The sequence below is a fragment of the Gobio gobio genome, assembly GCF_949357685.1.
Source record: "Gobio gobio genome assembly, chromosome: 2".
Taxonomy (NCBI): Eukaryota; Metazoa; Chordata; class Actinopteri; order Cypriniformes; family Gobionidae; genus Gobio; species Gobio gobio.
The window spans coordinates 62,930,782-62,949,342 of NC_137098.1; the positions used below are offsets into that span (position 1 = coordinate 62,930,782).

Below are 18,561 nucleotides of genomic sequence, written 5' to 3' on the forward strand. Positions count from 1 at the left end.
AATGTAATTTTCACCACAGGGGTCTTTAAGCCATCTTGAGGCCCCATTGGGAATTTACTGAGGGGCCCTAGTGGCAGTGTTAATTTCGTTGACGAATAATTTTTGTCAACAACCTTTTTTCACTGAAGAAAACGAGACTATAACTAAATAAAAACTAGTGTTGGATGACTAAAACATGACGAAAACTTACTGTCATTTTCGCCAACAAATAACAACGAGACGAAAATGTTAGGGAGGGTCGATTAGGGAAAAGATCCAGTCAGAACTGATGTCCTGTGTAACAGATGCGCACATTTGATCTGAACGTGCTGATCTAACCGCTGGAGAACACGGCTCACACGCGTGGGATTGCGTGTATTGTGCATAATTTTACTCATTCCCACGGATTTTGTGCTTGCACCCAATGTGTGCGCATAATGCAGCCTCTCAGTACTAAATTGAGTTATTATTCGCTGCTTATTGCACTTAAACAGTCAAACACACACAAAATAATGTCAAAATACCGGTCTTGGCGAGTATTCGTGTAAACACAGTCAGTTCTGTTTTAAGTGAACGTAAACAGTTGTGTAACAGTATAATGGATCCGTGCATCAGGTCTTAAAGTGACAGCAGTGTCACATCATCAATGTCAAAATTGTGACCATTGAAAATGCTGAGTTGCTAGTAACTTTGAAAATCCACAAGCCAACGTGGCTGGTGAGCAAAAAATATGATGTCAAGCCCCACAGAACAATATTGTCTGCTGGTGTGGACGCTAATATAGTTAGCGGTTTTGGTGTGAACGGGCCTCAAGTCGCTTTGGATCTATGAATTTTCGTCATAATTTTCGTTAACAACCTTTTTTCACTGACGAAAACAAGACGAAAACTAAATAAAAACTAGTGTTGGACGTCAAAAACTATGACGAAAATCAACTGTCATTTTCGTCAACAAAAAAAAACGAGACAAAGATGTTAGGGAGGGTCGATTAGGGAAGAGATCCAGTCAGAACTGATGTCCTGTGTAACAGATGCGCACATTTGATCTGAACTGATCTAACCGCTGGAAAACACGGCACTGTTGAGCTTCTACAGGCTCATCCTCAATCCAGCGCTCCAGAGCGGCTCACAATCAATCAATAACACACAGTTATGCCGGGCAATTGTTTATGAACTAATGCTGATGAATAATGACAATGTTTACTTTACCATGTTTATATAGTAATATGTTTTAGACGGTTGTAACAATGCATATTTTATCTCCTGAACTGAACTTGAATGAGCTCCTGCAACTGCAATAGTAGGGCGCAGACATTTCAAAATAAGAGTCAATGTGTATTTCGAGCTTGTTGATAATTTAAGTCACACATTATATATTCGCATTTGGTTACACAATAAACCGTATTTCCTTTCATTCCCATTTAATTCATAGTCAGGAGGAAAGACCAGTATTTGACACATATTCAATAAAGTATCAGGGTTATAATAGTTCACTAAAACCATTAAAAAAAATCATTACTTGAAATTAAATAAATGTTAACTGAAGTAAACAAACTTATTTGAAGCTTTAGCTTAACCTGATATGGCCTACTAACTAAAACAGAAATACAAAGTTATAAAAACTATATAAATGTTTTTAAAAAAACAAACAAAAAAGTGAATTGTGCTCTTTCGTGTATTTTTAATGTCAAAAACAAAATTATGTCAAAATTAAATGGAGCTTAAATGCTTAATGTATTACAATTGAACTAAACTCATTCGATTTTAGGAGACTAAATCTACAGTAGATTTAGTCGACTAAAATCCTATGATATTTAGTTGACTAAAACTAAAAATAATTCCGGTGACTAAAATATGACTAAAACTAAATCAAAATGTGTTTTTGGTCCGGACCACCTAACGTTCACATTGGCATTTTTGCACCACAAGTGTGAACACACCCTTAAAAATGTGTTATTAGATACTCAAAAGTATTTTTCTTTCTTCTTTTCTCTGCTTTGATTAGATCTTTGCTGTTCCAGATCTTCAGATGGAGATGGAGGCTCTCCACTGCTTCATCTCCTCCTCTTCATTTCCTGTCCTCAGCCTTCAGAGGAAGATCCCAAGGTCGGAGATCCCAAACAGCACATGGAATCATGACTGCATGACACGAACTAAGAACCCAGGAGGAAGCGGAGGACTGATGGACTCATGGCACCATATTCGGACTACTAAGAGGAACACGTTTCCTTGCTCGGAGGAGGGAGTGAACTGTGAATGCTGGAACAGCCGAACTATGAGATCTCGAACCTGCACAGAATAGTTCTGTTCGAGCGCAGCCAGAGTTAACTTTACAGACACAGCACACACATAAATAATAACTGATATACACACACACACACATTCAGAAATGAATTCTCGATTGCGCACACACTCGCTGACATGACTTAACACAGTCCCACTACACTTCAATCTGGCTGCCATGTAAATAATGTATATAACCTTAACCCCTTTTCCCTTTCTCTGTTGGGTTTTCAGGTTTGAATTTTTTTTCTTCCTCTCTTTTATGACATGCCTTAACAGTTCAGTTCTGCCTATTAAGGCACACTTAAGATGCGTAAAACAAAAAAAAGTGAGACTAGCTCTGTGACAATAGCGTGTGATTTTATTTAAAGAACCCTTTAAACATTGTTTATGAACCTGTGAAAAGACTTGTATAACATTACAAATGATCCCCGCAAAAGATGTTTTTTGGTGTAACTGGGCAAGTTTTTTCCCCTGACGATACAACCTGATGTCCAAACAGTTTTGCATTTTCAATACGAGAGGCAACTGTTTCCAGGTCAGAATTTAGTGTCAACTGCTTAACATAAAAATGCCTTTTCATCTTCGATCTCAGAATAGAAGTGGGTGTTCAGAAATACTAACACAAAGATGTGATTTGTACGGTATTGCCCTCTTAAGATGATTAATTGTGTAATGTTGCAGGTCAGATTAAACTAGAGATGCCTAATGTCTTTACTGGTATGCAAAAAAATGTTTTAAAATGTTAATGATGATTAAAAAATACATGTTTGTCATATCTATTGATTCAGTGTGTGGAAAGCAACAGTACTGTATTGACGCTGTCACAGAGCCGTGTGCTCCTCTTAAAGTGATCAACTGGATAACAACGGCAGTGGCTAATGAGATGATCTTGTACGTCTCTGGTCATCCTTGCTATCACACACGTCAGAGTTGGATGTGTCGAAATTTCCAGAGATGCAACCATTTAAATAAGGTCATAAGAAACCATTTTGACAATGTTTGAATATTCATTAGGCTATGTGAATAGTTTTTGGGGTTTCTGGTTTGTTTGAAGAAAATTAATAAATACTTCAGAATGAAGCGCTTGTGTGGCTGTGGACTTTGATTTTCTCTGTATTTGACAAAAAAAAGGGGAGGGGGGCGGTCGCGTGTCATTTCTGCCCAATGAGGTGACTATGTAAAATATATTTTTTTTAAACAACTGATATGATTGAAGTCGACATCTCATTTGAGTAAAGGTTAAACATTTTCAGGAGAACTTTTAATTTCTATTTCCTAAATATTTTAAGGCACAATATGAAAGATTTTTGGATTAATATATCCAAAAACTAGCCTAGAAATCTATACGCACCCTGGCGGCAGCTAATGTAATTTGCAGCCAGGGTCGTCTAGCAACTCTCCGTTGGCTTGCGAGCTGGAAAAAACAAACTGGTCTGGCCAATCACATCGTGAATAGAGTCGGTGGGCGGGCTTAACATAATGAGGTCAGAGTTGCCGCGGTTCTGCGTGCTACTCGTAAACACAGAAGCTGGCGATCAGCGGTCTTTCCAATCAGCTTTGGCTGCGACTCTGGAAGACTTGGAGTTAAAGGGGTGGTAAACCACGATTTCACTTTTCTAACTTTAGCTAGTGTGTAATGTTGCTGTTTGAGCATAAACAACATCTGCAAAGTTACAACGTTCAAAGTTTAAAGCAAAGGGAGATATTTGCTTTTAAAGAAATCAGTTTCTAAGGACTACAGCAAACGGCCGCTAGGGACTACTACACATTCACCCAGGTTTTGCTGACATCACCAGGCCCAATATTTACATAAACCCCTCCTCCGGGGAATATGAAATAAGGGGGGCGAGGCAATTTTGTATCGCCGCGGGGAAGCGTTAGCAGGCTGTGTTTTTGCCGCAATGCCGAAGAAACGCTGCTATTTTCATCCCAATTGCAGGACCACTTTGTTCAGGCTTCCTAGGGACGGGGGAGTTAGGGATCAATGGCTAACCTTTATTTTTAACTCGGTCCCTCATAATTATTATCCAAATCTCACTCTATGTGCTGCACATTTCACGGAGGAATGTTTCCACAATCTTCGCGAGTTTAATGCAGGATTTGCACAACGGCTTGTCCTGAAAGATGGATCAGTTCCAACTTTAAAACCAGAAGCTGCTGTTTATGAGCGACAACCAGTAAGTATGATTTATTTATCGTCGATGTGTTTTCCTGTAATAGTTCGTGTTGTTAATTGTAGTCTACGTTGTAGCAAGGAAGTAAACAGATGACAACGCTGTTTGGCTCTGCAAACCAGTTTGTTAAATGCTCATTCATACTTAACGTTATCTGACAAACACCTCACGTTACAAACTGTTTAAAATCTCAACAGCGAACTTGGCATTAGTGTAAATGATTCTTTGATTAGAGCTTTTATGTAGGCTATTGTTTATCTACAGGCATGCTAAACATGGTTCTGTGTTTGATTTGGCTACTATAGTAAAGCCAGTTTAGTGTTCGTTTCGGGTTAGTAGTTCTTGCGACAGATATTTGGCTATACTCGTTCTAAAAATACAAAGGTGACATTCAGTAACGATCACTATAGATCCGCAGTATTTACTCGTAAAAAAATCCATTTGACAACTGTATTAGGCTATAATTTGTTAGAACAATTATATGAAATTCTTGTTTATGAAGCTTATTTTATGTGGTTTAATTGTATTATTAAAGTAAACAAAAATATGCACACTGTTAATACTGCTCCCTGACGAAGACCCTTTTGGGTTGAAATGTTGCATGTTTTAATAAATCTTTGGGAGCAGTATTAACAGTGTGCCAATTTGTTTACTTTGATTTATTCTTTATTGAATCTTGCACATGTAAAAGTTTCATTGGTTGTGTGCACAATTCTTCCTCTCTAATTGTATTATTATACAGTAATTCATTTTTTTCTACTCTTTTACATGTCAAATGTATGTTTTTCCTCTTATTTACAGACAACATCTCAGCAGGGTTCGAGTTCCCAAGAGTTCCCCACTACATCTACACTTCATGAAGTTGGATGTCAGTCAGACCCTATAGAGACTGAAACTGTAGCCACAGAGATAAAGCCAAAGATGCGATCAGTGGGCACACAACTTTCAATGGGTACATTGAGCAATTTCCACTTTAGGAGCAAAGGTATGAAATACAGACATTAAATGTGTTTGTGTGATACTTTATCATATGCAGTACTAGTACATATTGTTTTTTAATTATAATTGTTCTACTGGCTAATGAAAATTATGTGTATTAAAAAGTGGCTTGTGTGTCTCACTGTAAAAAAAATTGTAATGGCATGACAGATGGTTTTGAGTAATTGTGTATATATATATTTTTTTTATTTGTAGGCATTCAGGCAACATTTTATGGTCATGATGTGGGCACTCAAACAACTGACATGTTTCCTGATGTGCAGCTGTCTTCAACACCAGTAAGGGGCTCAATCTTCAGGTCCAGCAAGAGACCTCGTCTGGTGTTAGATGTGGAGGAGGAAGAATCAGAATTACATGTCGAACCCAATGATTCCACATATAATCCAGATTCCTTTGTCACTGATGATTCTGAATTGACGTAAGATATCAATACATATTTACACACATTTTTACCAATACATTTGTGTTTAAAAAAAAATATATATATATATAACATGAAAGCCACTTCCTAATATTTAATCTTTTTATATTGCCTTAGGATAGATCCACAGCCTGACCACAGCGATAACAAATACATTGTTTTTGAAAGCTGTCTTCGAGAGCTATTTATGTCCTGTCCAGTTTGTGAGACGAAGTGTGTTGTCCAGAGTAGACGAAGGGGGACTTTTGTTGCATTCACCCAGCTTTGTGAAAAGTGTAACTACCACAGACAGTGGCAGAGCCAGCCCATTGTAGGGAGTACCCCACTTGGAAACTTGCTATTGTCTGCTGCAACATATTTTACCGGGGGATCTTTTAAACAACTAGAGAAGGTATTACAATTACAATAAAATTCACAAAAAAGTACTGTTGTTTCAGTAATTTTATACTGTATTAATGTTATTTAATTTATATGTTCATAGATTTTCAAGGCCATGAAGCTCCAGATGATACATTTTGTAACTTTTAGGATTCATGCCAGGAATTTCATTGAGCCTACCATAATACACAAGTGGAACCAAGACCAACTGAATCTTATAAGGCAGCTGCAAGAGGGAGGAAATGTTGCTGTGGCTGGAGATATGCGTGCTGACACACCAGGTATGCTTAGAGTATAAAAAAAAGTCACGCTGTTTATTTTATAGTCTTTGAGTTTTCCTAAATTATGATACTGATGTTCTCAGTAATGTTCTATATATGATTACGATGTTTACAATAGGACACTCAGCCAAATTTGGCAGCTACACCATTATGCACATGGAAACCAACAAAATTCTGGATCTTCAACTAGTTCAGGTTAGTAATTACTAAGCATTTTTAAAAAATAGTTACACTTTCATTAATCTGTTGTTGTTTATAGTCATACATTTGAAATGTAGTGTACCCAACAACAGAGCAACGAGGTTGGAGGCAGTTATCATATGGAAAAAGAGGGATTAAAGCGTTGTCTCGATAAGCTGGAGTCTAATGGTTTAGCTGTTGACTACATAGTCACCGATCGCCATCCGCAGATTCAGAAGTACCTGAGGGACCGCAATATCACTCAGTTTTATGACGTGTGGCACTTTGAGAAAGGTAATTATTTATCTTTGTGTTTTTAATCAAATACAAAGTTGATTCTTGTTCAATTAACTGTGTTCAACCTAACTTGTTCATTTTTATTTTTGGTGTTATTTGATTATTTTGCAATAATGATTGTACAACCAAGCTTTTACTTTGTACAGGCTTATCTAAGAAACTTGATAAACTTTCCAAAACGAAGGACTGCGAGGTGCTGAAAAAATGGTTGCACAGCATCAAAAACCATGTTTACTGGAGTGCAAATTCCTCTAAGTCTGGGCCTGAAAAGGTGGCAAAGTGGAATTCACTGCATAACCACATACAAAATGTACATGTTCATGATAACCACCTCTTCCCCAAGTGTGAACACCCAGACAAAGTTTCCAGAGATCCAACAAAATGGTTCCAAACAGGTATGACTATATAGAGAGACTAAATAAAACGACAGTGTAGTAAAAATTTCAATTTTTCTTAATTTTTTTTATCTGTTTGGTTACAGGATCAGTAGCACTCCACAAAGTGGAAAAGCTATTATACAATAAGAGAGTTCTCAAGGATATAGAAAAGCTCAGCCACCACTTTCAGACGTCGTCACTGGAGGCATTCCACAGTCTGATTTTGCGTTTTGCCCCAAAGAACGTGATTTTCCCATTCATAGGAATGTTGTGTAGGTAATAATCTTTGACATATTTCGTAATATTTATAAACATTGTTATGGAAATGTTTTTTTTATTCATTATTTTATTAATATTAATGATCTTTCCCTATAATAAATAATGTACTTTCCTAATGAGGCAGAAAAAGGTTCAATTTGCTAGGGCCCTATGTAATCTATGTTATTAGTAGCAGAGATATAAAGAGGTAGAGAGCCTCCCATCTTGGTACACACTCTCAAATTCTCTTGACTGACTGTGCGACTGTTAGCCTTTGATGCAAGAAAGAAACCATTATAATCATTGCTTGAACAGTTGTCTCTTATTCATAATTGTTTGTTTATTTGCCACAATACAGTCTACTAATCTTTGCATATTTCATGGATTGTGCAATGATTACAGGCTGTATCTTGCAGCAATGCACTATAATGAAAATGCTAACCGTGAGCAGGCAACAACAACTGAAGGACAGGCTGTGTATAAATTCCTTTTTCCAAAGTCCAAAAAAGGGGAATGCACAGGAAAGCCAGTGAAAGTAGAGCCAACATACAGTAAGTTGTAATATATATTTTATTAACAACAATATAAAAAATAGCTGTAATTCAATAAATAAAAAAGTTATAAAAAATTAACAGAAATCGAAATAATAAAACAAAGGTAGATTGTGTATAAGTAATTATGTAAAACCATACTGATTCAATATTCTGTCTTATTACAGGCTATGTTGATGACCTTATGAGCCTTATGCTACATAAAGTCTTTGTGGACCCCACACCATATGCGGAAGAGCTGCAGACAATCCCCATTCCACCTTCTCTGTCATCACATTTTGAAAAACCCTCAAAAGAAGAGGTGATTGCCCACCGTGTGTCAAGATTCACAACGCATGACGGGATGACAACCCTCACACTACGTCCTAGATAGCCCCAGCACCAGCTGACAAAACTGCGATAGGCCAGATAACGGAAACGCCTATGGCAGGAAAAGAACCTCAACATTGTAAATAAAACAGTGGTATATTTGATACATGTATATGTGATGTGTAAACATGTTTGATACAAATTTATATTTTGATAGTTTCTGTGTTTGATAGAAAAAGATTTATAAATATCATGTCTATACTTGTATATATTTTCTGTTTTTTTTATATTTTACACTACGTAATTTAATAAAATGTAATATATACTTACTCCGCTTCATTTCTGCGCCTCACTGGTCCATAGTCGGCTCTGTAAATATTATGTATATTTTGTAACGTATACATATTTAAGCAGTTTGGTTCGAAACCTGGATGCTCAACCATACACGTAGGAGGGTCTGGAACCATCATTCGTTTTACAACCTAAACAGTAATGCAAGACAATGAGTATATACTGTACAATTAACCCATGTTCATCTTTTAAATATAAAAAAGGATTAATACATAACTATAAACACATTTTGCAAAATTTTGGTACTAGCTTATTAAACTACCTTCCGTATTTCTTTGCAGCAGATGTTTTCCACTTCAGTTGGCATTTTTACACAGTTATTACATGTACACCTAATAAAATAATAAAAAAAAAGGTTCTTGAATACACTTTTGTTAGACACTTATTATTGTTATAAATTAAACATCAACTATTATAATTAGTACAATTAAATAACGTATTTAAAAATTATGAGACAACAACAAAAAAACTAACCATTCTGAAACGTCATTTAACAGCCGTTCTTGAACAGGTTCTGCTTGATCATCTTCACTAAAATATTCAGGGTCCGATTCGGGCTCAAATTGGTAGGGTTTTATTGACGCCATTGTTTCTATTACTACCCAAAGCACAGGCTACCGGTGAAGGTAAGGGGCGTGACATTTCTGACGTGCACTAGCCGTTTAGCGAATCACAACACACTGGGCCAGCGAACCAATCTGAGCCCATTGCGTATTTTTGAGGGACTTGCTTCATAGAACACGGAAACCATCAGACCGTTTTTACAAGGAGGGACAGAGCAGTGTAGAATAAAGGTAAAATATATGAAAAATACAGCATTTTTTTAAAAACGAAGCATGAACACATGTTACAGTGCACCCCACAAACACAATCAAGCCTTCGAAAGAGTGTATTTTACCACCCCTTTAAGCTTTTCTTTGAGAAAAGAACAAAGAACGGCACTGAAATCATTCTTAAGAAAGGAAGATGTGTTCGGAGTTTTGCCGACCGGATACGGCGAAAGTTTAATCTCTCAACTAGCTCTGCTTCACCTTCTCCATTGCTCTGGTTGGTTGTAGCGCCATCCTATAGCGTGCAGAGGGAATCTGAAAGACGACCGTTTATCCCGCCCCTCGCATTGAGCCCAGCCAATGGTGAGTTCCCAGACCCAACATCATGATGAACATCTCACCAGTGTTGGGCACGTTACTTTAAAAAGTAATTAGTTATAGTTACTAGTTACTTCTTACAAATAGTAACTGAGTTACATCGTTATAAAAGTAATTAATTACCAGGGAAAGTAACTACTTTTTTTTGTTTCAAATGTTCAAATATTTGTCTGTGAGAGACACCTATCAAATTCAATGCATTATTGTTAATATTATCAGTAAACCTACTATAGTGTAAATATTGTGTAAATATTATCACTACTCCTTTGGTAGTGGAGCTCACGCTAATTTAACGGCATAAGTTGCACGTTACATAAAAATTCTTACCTTTCACCTCATTGTGGGAAAAGTAGCGCTTATACTTCCAGTTTGCAAAAGCTACCCTTGAAGTCCTTGGACTTGCCATCGCTCTGACTCCTCCTGGTCGTTGGTGTGTGTGACTGTGCATATGCGTGCGTTTCATAGGTGTGTGTGTGTGTGTGTGTGTGTGTGTGTGTGTGTGTGTGTGTGTGTGTGTGTGTGTGTGTGTGTGAACTCAACCTATCAACCTCAACCTTGTCTCCCACCCACCAATCATCATCAATTATGTGTACCAAAAAACACGCATGGCATGCACGCACACACACACACACACACACACACCAACCAGAAGAAAAAAAAACGTTGCAGGTCCGACTGACAGAGAGCCTGTTCGGATGAAAACCGCTTCAATGAGCTGAATTATAGTAATGCCGCATTTTATTCTCAGTAACGCTAACGACGTTGTAACGGGAGAAACAGTCATTCGTTTGATTACTCGTTACTGAAAAAAATAATTCCATTAGTAACGCCGTTTATCTATAACGCCGTTATTCCCATCACTAACCATAACGTTAATAAAACTTTAATACATTCGCTCATTCATGAACATGATTTCTGCCTAAGTTGGCTGTGGAGGTGAAGAGTCAAGACTACAACCCTCATGATTCCACGCTCATTCACGGGGTCATCAAGCTATGCCTTTATGAATAAGTGACCTCTAGTGGCAAAACGTACATACTGTGCCTTTAAATGAAGACACAATTAACCGAAATACTGATAAAAAATGAGATGTTAAACTAGATTAAAAAGTTTGTAGACAAATTTTGATGTTGGCTTTAAAGCCTAGTCAGAAAGTTTGAAGTATTTTAGATAGATAGATAGATAGATAGATAGATAGATAGATAGATAGATAGATAGATAGATAGATAGATAGATAGATAGATAGATAGATAGATAGATAGATAGATAGATAGATAGATAGATAGATAGATAGTGGATCAGCCTATGTTTGCATTCTCAAGTCAACATCATTAGAAATGTGCGATAAACACTTAGATAAACAGATTACGTAAGACAAGCCTTTTGTAGTTGTCTGTATTCAACGCAGGGATTTTAAGGTAAGTAGTAAAATTCTGCTTTAATGCCTACGTTAAATGTTTAAGATTCATATTGAAACCCTGCGGCTGTGTAGAAACCGGTAGAAACGGAGTGTACCGCAAATATCGCGAGAGTCAGATGACCCAGCAGCGCAAATAGCGCAAGCATGGCGGCGCCCTGTGATTACAAACACGACGCGCGAGTTCCTGCAGACTGTGGGCTCAACGCAGTGCGTTTATAGTGGAGATGCTCTGAAACTGTCATCTGAACTCAGCAACAGAAGTACACTGAGGAAGATAGTCTGATTTGTAAGACCCAGAGCACAAGATACGTCTGACACGAATTAAAGAAACAACAGGTAGAGTGACTCTCTTCGGCTGGACGAGTCAAATGCTGTAATGTCATAATTTTAAGAATGTAACCGTGAAAACCAGTTAATTTATATCTGGTACCATATATATATGATATATTATGTATATTATATTTATGAGAACAGTACATGTAATTGAGCAGTTATGTTTCTTAGAGGTAAAATTGCCTATATATCTATTTCAGAGAGAGAGAGAGTCAACCTATCTTAACAATAACATTACATTTGCTGTTTATTATAGACATATGTGGTCCTTTTTGTAATTTTGTAGTAAACTATATAGTTGATATTATAAACAGTAACTGGAGATTACCAGAAGTCGCTACCAGACACAACACTTTTCATTATTATTTTTTTATAGTTTTATGCATTATAAATAAATTGGTAAAGGTGAAGGAATCCTAAGGTAGTGTTTTCTGGCTAGTTTTTCTCTTGAAACATTGATATGCATATAGCAGAAACTGTTGTTTTCGTCAGTATTTATGGGTTTCATAAAGGAGATTCATATAATAAAATCAAATGTGATGTGTCAAGCAGGGACTTCATGGGAATCTCCTTTTAGTGTTTTCTTATATATAAAAAATATGGTTTACTTACTACAAAATTGCAGTATTATGATATTTATTATAGTCAGATATCTGAATGTATAAGCTTATATTTAAGTTTAACTCTCACGGCCGCTGTATGTGACAGTTCTCCAGGCCAGTGGACGTCGATTTGCCTCTGAAGACAGCATGTCAGGTGCAGGTCAAAGCGGTGATGGTTGTGCAGGACAGGACGCAGAGGCTGATGGGGAACCTCCTCACGAGGCTTCTCTTCAGCGAGGGGTGGAAGAAGAAGAGGAAGCACCATCAGCAGCGAAGCAGCCTCGACTGGAGCAGGACGATGTGGCTCTTGATCTACTCCTGGTACAGGCGCCGGTGGAGCCCTCAGCGGAGACATGTGGGAGCCCAGGTGCTGCTGGGACCCTAGAGGAAGGTGAGGCCATTTCCACAAGCACAAAACTTCTGATTTACAGCATCCTGTTTGGCGCAATGTCAGTATGCCCTTCTGAATCTTTAATATGTTATGATCTAAACTCCATATGTGGTTCTCTTACTGCCATCTTTAAAAAATTACATGGATATTGTCCTTTAGTCTTTCATATGCATCCAATTTCATAGTTAAGCAGCTCGCCGTGAGTGAACTGTTGGTTCCTTTTATACATTTGGATGTGAGGTTATTTTTCTTGGATCTGAAATGAGATGTGGTTCACTTTCGTCGTGGTTCATCACATGTGAATGCTATTAAATGTCGTTCACTTGTCCAATGCGACTGCCTTTAATCACAGATAGCCAAGTTGCTTCAAGTCCGTTTTATTGGAATGGATCTTTTTACAGTTAATATTGATTTAAAGCAGAGAATCAATAGGCATAGTGAACAAGCCATGGACTGTAGCATACATGTTTAGAATATACTTTTATTCAGTTGGTACTTTTAAAGATATGTTTAACAAGAGTTATTAAGGAAAATATATCTTACATTTTTTAATTAGCTAATATTTGACTTAAGTCAGGTTTATGTAATTTAATTACCAATATCTTAAGGGTATAAATTAATAATAAAATATAATGAATTAAGTTTGGATAACAGATACTTGACACATCTGATTAATGTTGTTGCAACAAAATAAAAATTCTGTATTTTAAAGGGTTACTTCACCCAAAAATTAGCCCAGATTTATTCACCCTCAAGCCATCCTAAGTGTATATGACTTTCTTCTTTCAGACAAACGCAATCAGAGTTATATTAAAAAAGTCCTGGCTCTTCCAAGCTTTATAATGGGAGTGAATGCTACCATTTTTTGGGGATGATTTAAATTTTTGTGTGAACGAACAAACAAAGTCTTCAAATACTTTCTGTTCATATGAAAGATATGAAGGAATAGTTCACTCTGTTACATAAAAACATGATATCCCAAACCTGTGTGACTTTCTGAAATGTATTGATCACTCTTTTCCATGTAATCACAATGAATCAGGAACGAGACATAATCGGTATACCGATATATCGACGGTGGACATACCGATGTACCGGTGGGTGGGACAAGACCCACCCATTTTTTACGACCAATGATATTGGACCCATTCACATTTATCGTCTCTAATTCAGCACGTCTTTTTAGCTACCTACGACTTTATTTCCACTTTTCTAATATTTTCTTAATTTTTATTGAAAATAAAGGCCTTTCCGATCTGATATGTGATGAGAAAAGGGAGAAGAGCGAGTTCGGTAAAAGGCGGATTCGAACCTTGCGTCAACTTGATGCCATGCGTCTTACCCCTACACTACTGCCGCTGTAAATAATTAAGTGATTTCCGTAATTTTGTATGGCCCAACCAGACGTTTAATAAACACGGCAGTATATTTGTACTTAATGTAAATGGCATCTACTCCAGTACATTTCTTTTCTGAGAGAGGATCCACCCACATTTGTTTTGCTTCCGACGCCCATGCTCGAACTACCATTGGTCCATTGCGATTATGTAATAGGTAGGTGTGTCTCTGGGGCTCCACCATCTTTGATGTGGAATACTGACAGTTTTTTTTATGTTTAATATGGTAAAGCTGTTTTGGTTTAAGCCTTCCATTGTATAAAGTGCTATAAATAAACATGATGTGACTTTGCTGGAGTGTCGAATTGCAGAGCTCGTGCAAACATCCACATCCCTATGAGGAATGAATGAAAAGAACTTCGCCGTGATTATATCGGGGCCTTTAGAATACACGCGTCATAGGGACTAATTTTCTGATGCTTTTTGGAAGCTTGAAATCCTCAGTCCACATTCACTGTAATTGTGACCGGCCAATCAAGTTTCTCCACACCATTCATCCATGTCTTTATGGACCGACGCTTTGTGCACTGGTGCGCAGTCATGTTGGAACAGGAAGGGGCCATCCCTAAACGGTTCCCACAAATTTGGGAGCATGAAATTGTCCAAAATGTCTTGGTATGCTGAAGCATTGAGTTCCTTTCACTGGAACTAAGGGGCCAACCCCAACCCCTGAAAAACAAGCCCACACCATAATCCCCCCTCCACCAAACTTTACGCTTGGCACAATGCAGTCAGGCAAGTACCGTTCTCCTGGCAACCGCCAAACCCAGACTCGTCGATCAGATTGCCAGACAAAGAAGCGTGATTGGTCACTCCAGAGAAGACGTCTCCATTGCTCTAGAGTTCAGCGGTGTGCTTTACCCCACTGCATCCCACGCTTTGCATTGCACTTGGTGATGTGAGGCTTGGATGATCTGCTCGGCCATGGAAACTAATTCCATGAAGCTCTACACACTGTTCTTGAGCTAATCTGAAGGCCACACAAAGTTTGGAGGTCTGTAGCTTTTGACTCTGCAGAAAGTTGGCGACTTCTGTGCTCTGTGACCCTCAGCATGCGCTGACCCCACTCTGTGATTTTATGTGGCCTACCACTTCGTGGCTGAGTTGCTGTCGTTCCCAATCGCTTCCACTTTGTTATAATAGCACTAACAGTTGAGTGTGGAATATTTAGTAGTGAGGAAATTTCACGAATGGACTTATTGCACAGATGCCAACCGATCACAGTCCACACTTGAGTTCACTGAGCTCCTGAGAGCCACCCATTCTTTCACAAATGTTTGTAGAAGCGTCTGCATGCCTAGTGCTTTATTTAAGATTGAATTGAAATTGATTGAAACACCTGAATTCAATGATTTGGAGGGGTGTCCCAATACTTTTGTCAATATAGTGTATTTTGTGCCAATTTCTCAGGAAACAAAACTCATGTTAATTTGATTCTGTCAGTTGGCTGTCATCACACTGATGAAACCGAACGTGCTGTGGGACCTGAGGAAATTGAAGGAGACGTGGAATGGCATCAAAACGGAGCAGAGACCAGAGAAACGCTCGGACGGACTGAGGAGGACGGAGCTGATGAGTCTGAGAAGAAGAGTCCGGAAGACAACTCTGCTGAGCAGCACTAGTAAGTGTACGGTCATCTTAAGCTCTTGTGAAAGGGAACATGGCGGGAACAAATGCGTTGTGACGGTTGCAGTGGGACAGGGGTATTTTCGGCTAGCCATTGTGTGGCGGCTCAATGCTGTCTTTTTGCTGTGTCCTCAGTCATTGCCTCGACTTTAGTCAGAACCCTCAGATGCTGACGGGCTCCTGGGCCGAATACACCCACATCGCTGAGAATTACCTCAGAGGCTGCAAATGGTGATAAAAGCAACACATTTATGATGGCTGTGTTGTGTAAACGGTATCACAGTATCTATCTTTCTTTATGACGCCTCTCTGCAGGGCTCCAGATGGTTCCTGCATCGTTTCAAACAGCGCTGATAACGTTCTTCGTGTGTATAACCTCCCGCCTGAGCTGTACAGCAGCCGCTGGGACATGCTTTCTGAGATGGTCAGCCTCTTCCAGATCTTCTTTTCATATGTACTATGTACCTGTAGAAGTAAAAAAATACTAACTGAGATTGGCCAGTGATCAAAATGGTAAATGTCTCATGACCAGTGTTGGGTGTAATGCATTAAAAGTAACGCTTTTAGTAACGCTTAAAGCTACACTATGTAACTTTTCCGTCCACTAGAGGTCGCCTGTTCAAAACAAAGGCGTAGTTTGATGACGCCACGTTTGAGCGCAGAATCTTGGGACATGTGGTCTTCACCTCACAGCCGGTGGAAAACAGTCAGGATAGGACTCGGGCAGAAATCATGTTGATGGATGCGATTATTAACATTACTGTAGTCTGAAGCAGAGCAGGAGCGAGTGTTGTGGAGCTGAGCAAGGCCGGAGGAGCGATTGAAGAGCGGGACTGTTATTATGGCATAGTTGCCGGCATGACTTTTATTATGACACGGTTGTCGGCGCCACTTCCTCTTTTCCAGTCATGAGTATATGACGTAACGCAGCTCTGTTTATCGTATTAGATATATCTGAGTGTGTTGAAAAGTAAGTTATGACGTTCGCTCGGCGGCTGCTATGACACTTGTTCACAATGCAGTGAGAGTAAAGTGTTTCACTGAATAAAACCGGAAACCGAGGGTGACGCAGATATGACGCAATCGACAGGCGACTCCCTCACACGCATAGCTCACACGTCCCGGCTCCTTGGTGAAAATAGCAATTTCTCACGATTTACAAATAGTTGAAAACATTTGGGATATTCTAAGTACTCAACTGAACAAAATATATAACACTGGCCTAGTAGTTTCTGGATATTTTACTGCAAAAATCCTACATAGTTCACCTTTAAAGGGATAGTTCACCCAAAAACGAAAATGTGATGTTTTTCTGCTTACTTTCCATAAAATAATAACACGATTAGTTACTTTTTAGGGAGCATCACAATATTGTAATGCATAACTTTTTAAAGTGACTTTCCCCAACACTGCTCATGACACAATTTAAATGTAGACTCTGCTTAATACTGGCATCTTTATTTTGAAAGCCTTGAGTCAAAGGATCTTTATTTTGACTTTGCGTCTAAACCCTTGATATATAAACATTCTGGTTTGCTTAAAAGACATATTTTAAAATCCTGTACACAATTGTATAGGCTCATAATGCTGTTGCTTCTGTTTGTGTCCACTCAGAGTCCAGTGCTGAAGATGGCAGAAGGAGACACCATCTATGACTACTGCTGGTTCCCTAAGATGACCTCTATGGACCCGGACACATGCTTGTGAGTGTACATAATGTGTGTGTATGTGTCTATACACTACTGTTCAAGTAAAAAAAAAATATATATATATATATATATATACAACCCCAAATCAGAAAAGGTTGGGACAGTATGGAAAACGCAAAAAAAAAAAAAAGAAGTGATTTCTACATTTACTTTGACTTGTATTTCATTACAGACAATATGAACACAAAATATTTCATGTTTTGTCTGGTCAACTTCATGTCATTTGTAAATATGCATCCTTTCCTGTCATTCAGACCTGCAACACATTTCAAAAAAATTTGGGACAGTAAAGCATTTACCACTTTGTAATGTTGCCATTCCTTTTCACAACACTTAAAAGACGTTTAGGGACTGAAGACACCAAGTGATGAAGTGTTTCAGGTGTAATTTTGTCCCATTCTTCCTGCAAACAAGTCTTAAGGTTCATCTTGGTTCATCTGATTTGGGGTTGTGTATATATATATATATATATATAATATATATATTAGTAAAAACTGTCACAGTTTTCTGTTTGAATATAGTTTATTCCTCTTATGGCAAATCTGAATGTTCAGCATCATTACTCCAGTCTTCAGTGTCACATGATCCTTCAGAAATCATTCTAATATGATGATTTGCTGCTCAAGAAACATTTCTTAGTTATTATGACAGTTGTGCTGCTTAATATTTTTGTGGAAACTGATGCACTTTTTTAAAATTATTTTTTAATATTAAAAAAAATTTGTCACATTTGATCAATTTTTGTTGATTAAAAGTAAAAAAAAAAAAAAAGAAGCTTACCCCAAACTTTTGAATGTAAGAATATATATTTAAAAAAAAATATTGATTTGTGAATTGAAAACTGTGTTTGCTGGGCAGTTTGAACCCCTCATTAATAGCGGTAATTTTCTGTTTATCTCAACAGTTGTTTTGAAAGCTAGTAAGCAACAGATAAAGCAGAATAAACGGAGCGCTATTATCCATTCAGCAGTGCAACTGACAAAGTCAGACTCGTGTAGCGGTGCCAAAATTGAAATGCAATGTGCGTATGGTTTATTCTGTGGAGAATAATTGTGTTTGGCTTCCCATTCAGCTCAAAACAAAATGAAACCGGCT

The 18,561-nt window shown here is 38.0% G+C and overlaps 2 protein-coding genes and 1 long non-coding RNA gene across 4 annotated transcripts in view; all 3 read left to right on the top strand.

Annotated features, from left to right (window-relative positions):
• Nucleotides 1-4,312: 4,312 nt before the first annotated feature.
• Nucleotides 4,313-5,781, top strand: LOC307139662. The gene is made up of 3 exons (XR_013818149.1): nt 4,313-4,441; nt 5,240-5,390; nt 5,633-5,781. It is a non-coding gene; the product is annotated as an uncharacterized lncRNA (long non-coding RNA).
• A 200-nt stretch (nt 5,782-5,981) lies between these two features.
• Nucleotides 5,982-8,817, top strand: LOC307139670 (uncharacterized protein). 2 transcript variants are annotated; one of them, XM_079838721.1, is made up of 8 exons: nt 5,982-6,249; nt 6,340-6,517; nt 6,636-6,712; nt 6,811-6,991; nt 7,141-7,389; nt 7,476-7,647; nt 8,032-8,180; nt 8,348-8,817. In XM_079838721.1, exons 1-8 carry the CDS (start codon nt 6,046-6,048, stop codon nt 8,551-8,553), a joined length of 1,416 nt encoding a protein of 471 aa, XP_079694847.1. In that variant the 5' UTR covers nt 5,982-6,045; the 3' UTR covers nt 8,554-8,817. The 2 variants fall into 2 exon arrangements, with proteins under 2 accessions (XP_079694847.1, XP_079694848.1); XM_079838722.1 differs by having other exon boundaries at nt 7,988-8,180; nt 8,348-8,813.
• Nucleotides 8,818-11,522: 2,705 nt separating this feature from the next.
• Nucleotides 11,523-18,561, top strand: part of wrap53 (WD repeat containing, antisense to TP53) — a 21,605-nt gene continuing 14,566 nt past the window's right edge. The window contains exons 1-6 of the mRNA XM_079840886.1: nt 11,523-11,744; nt 12,450-12,734; nt 15,575-15,752; nt 15,893-15,988; nt 16,073-16,181; nt 17,372-17,460. Coding sequence (XP_079697012.1) covers nt 12,491-12,734; nt 15,575-15,752; nt 15,893-15,988; nt 16,073-16,181; nt 17,372-17,460 — 716 coding nt within the window. The 5' untranslated portion in view covers nt 11,523-11,744; nt 12,450-12,490. The remainder of the gene's footprint in view (nt 11,745-12,449; nt 12,735-15,574; nt 15,753-15,892; nt 15,989-16,072; nt 16,182-17,371; nt 17,461-18,561) is intronic.

Bases quoted from the DNA above. Each gene is read 5' to 3' on its own strand.
- LOC307139670 (XM_079838721.1), top strand. From the start codon at position 6,046: ATGTCCTGTCCAGTTTGTGAGACGAAGTGTGTTGTCCAGAGTAGACGA. The intron at 6,518-6,635 runs GTATGCTTAGAG...TGTTTACAATAG, and splicing joins TATGCGTGCTGACACACCAG to GACACTCAGCCAAATTTGGC. The intron at 8,181-8,347 runs GTAAGTTGTAAT...GTCTTATTACAG, and splicing joins GAAAGTAGAGCCAACATACA to GCTATGTTGATGACCTTATG.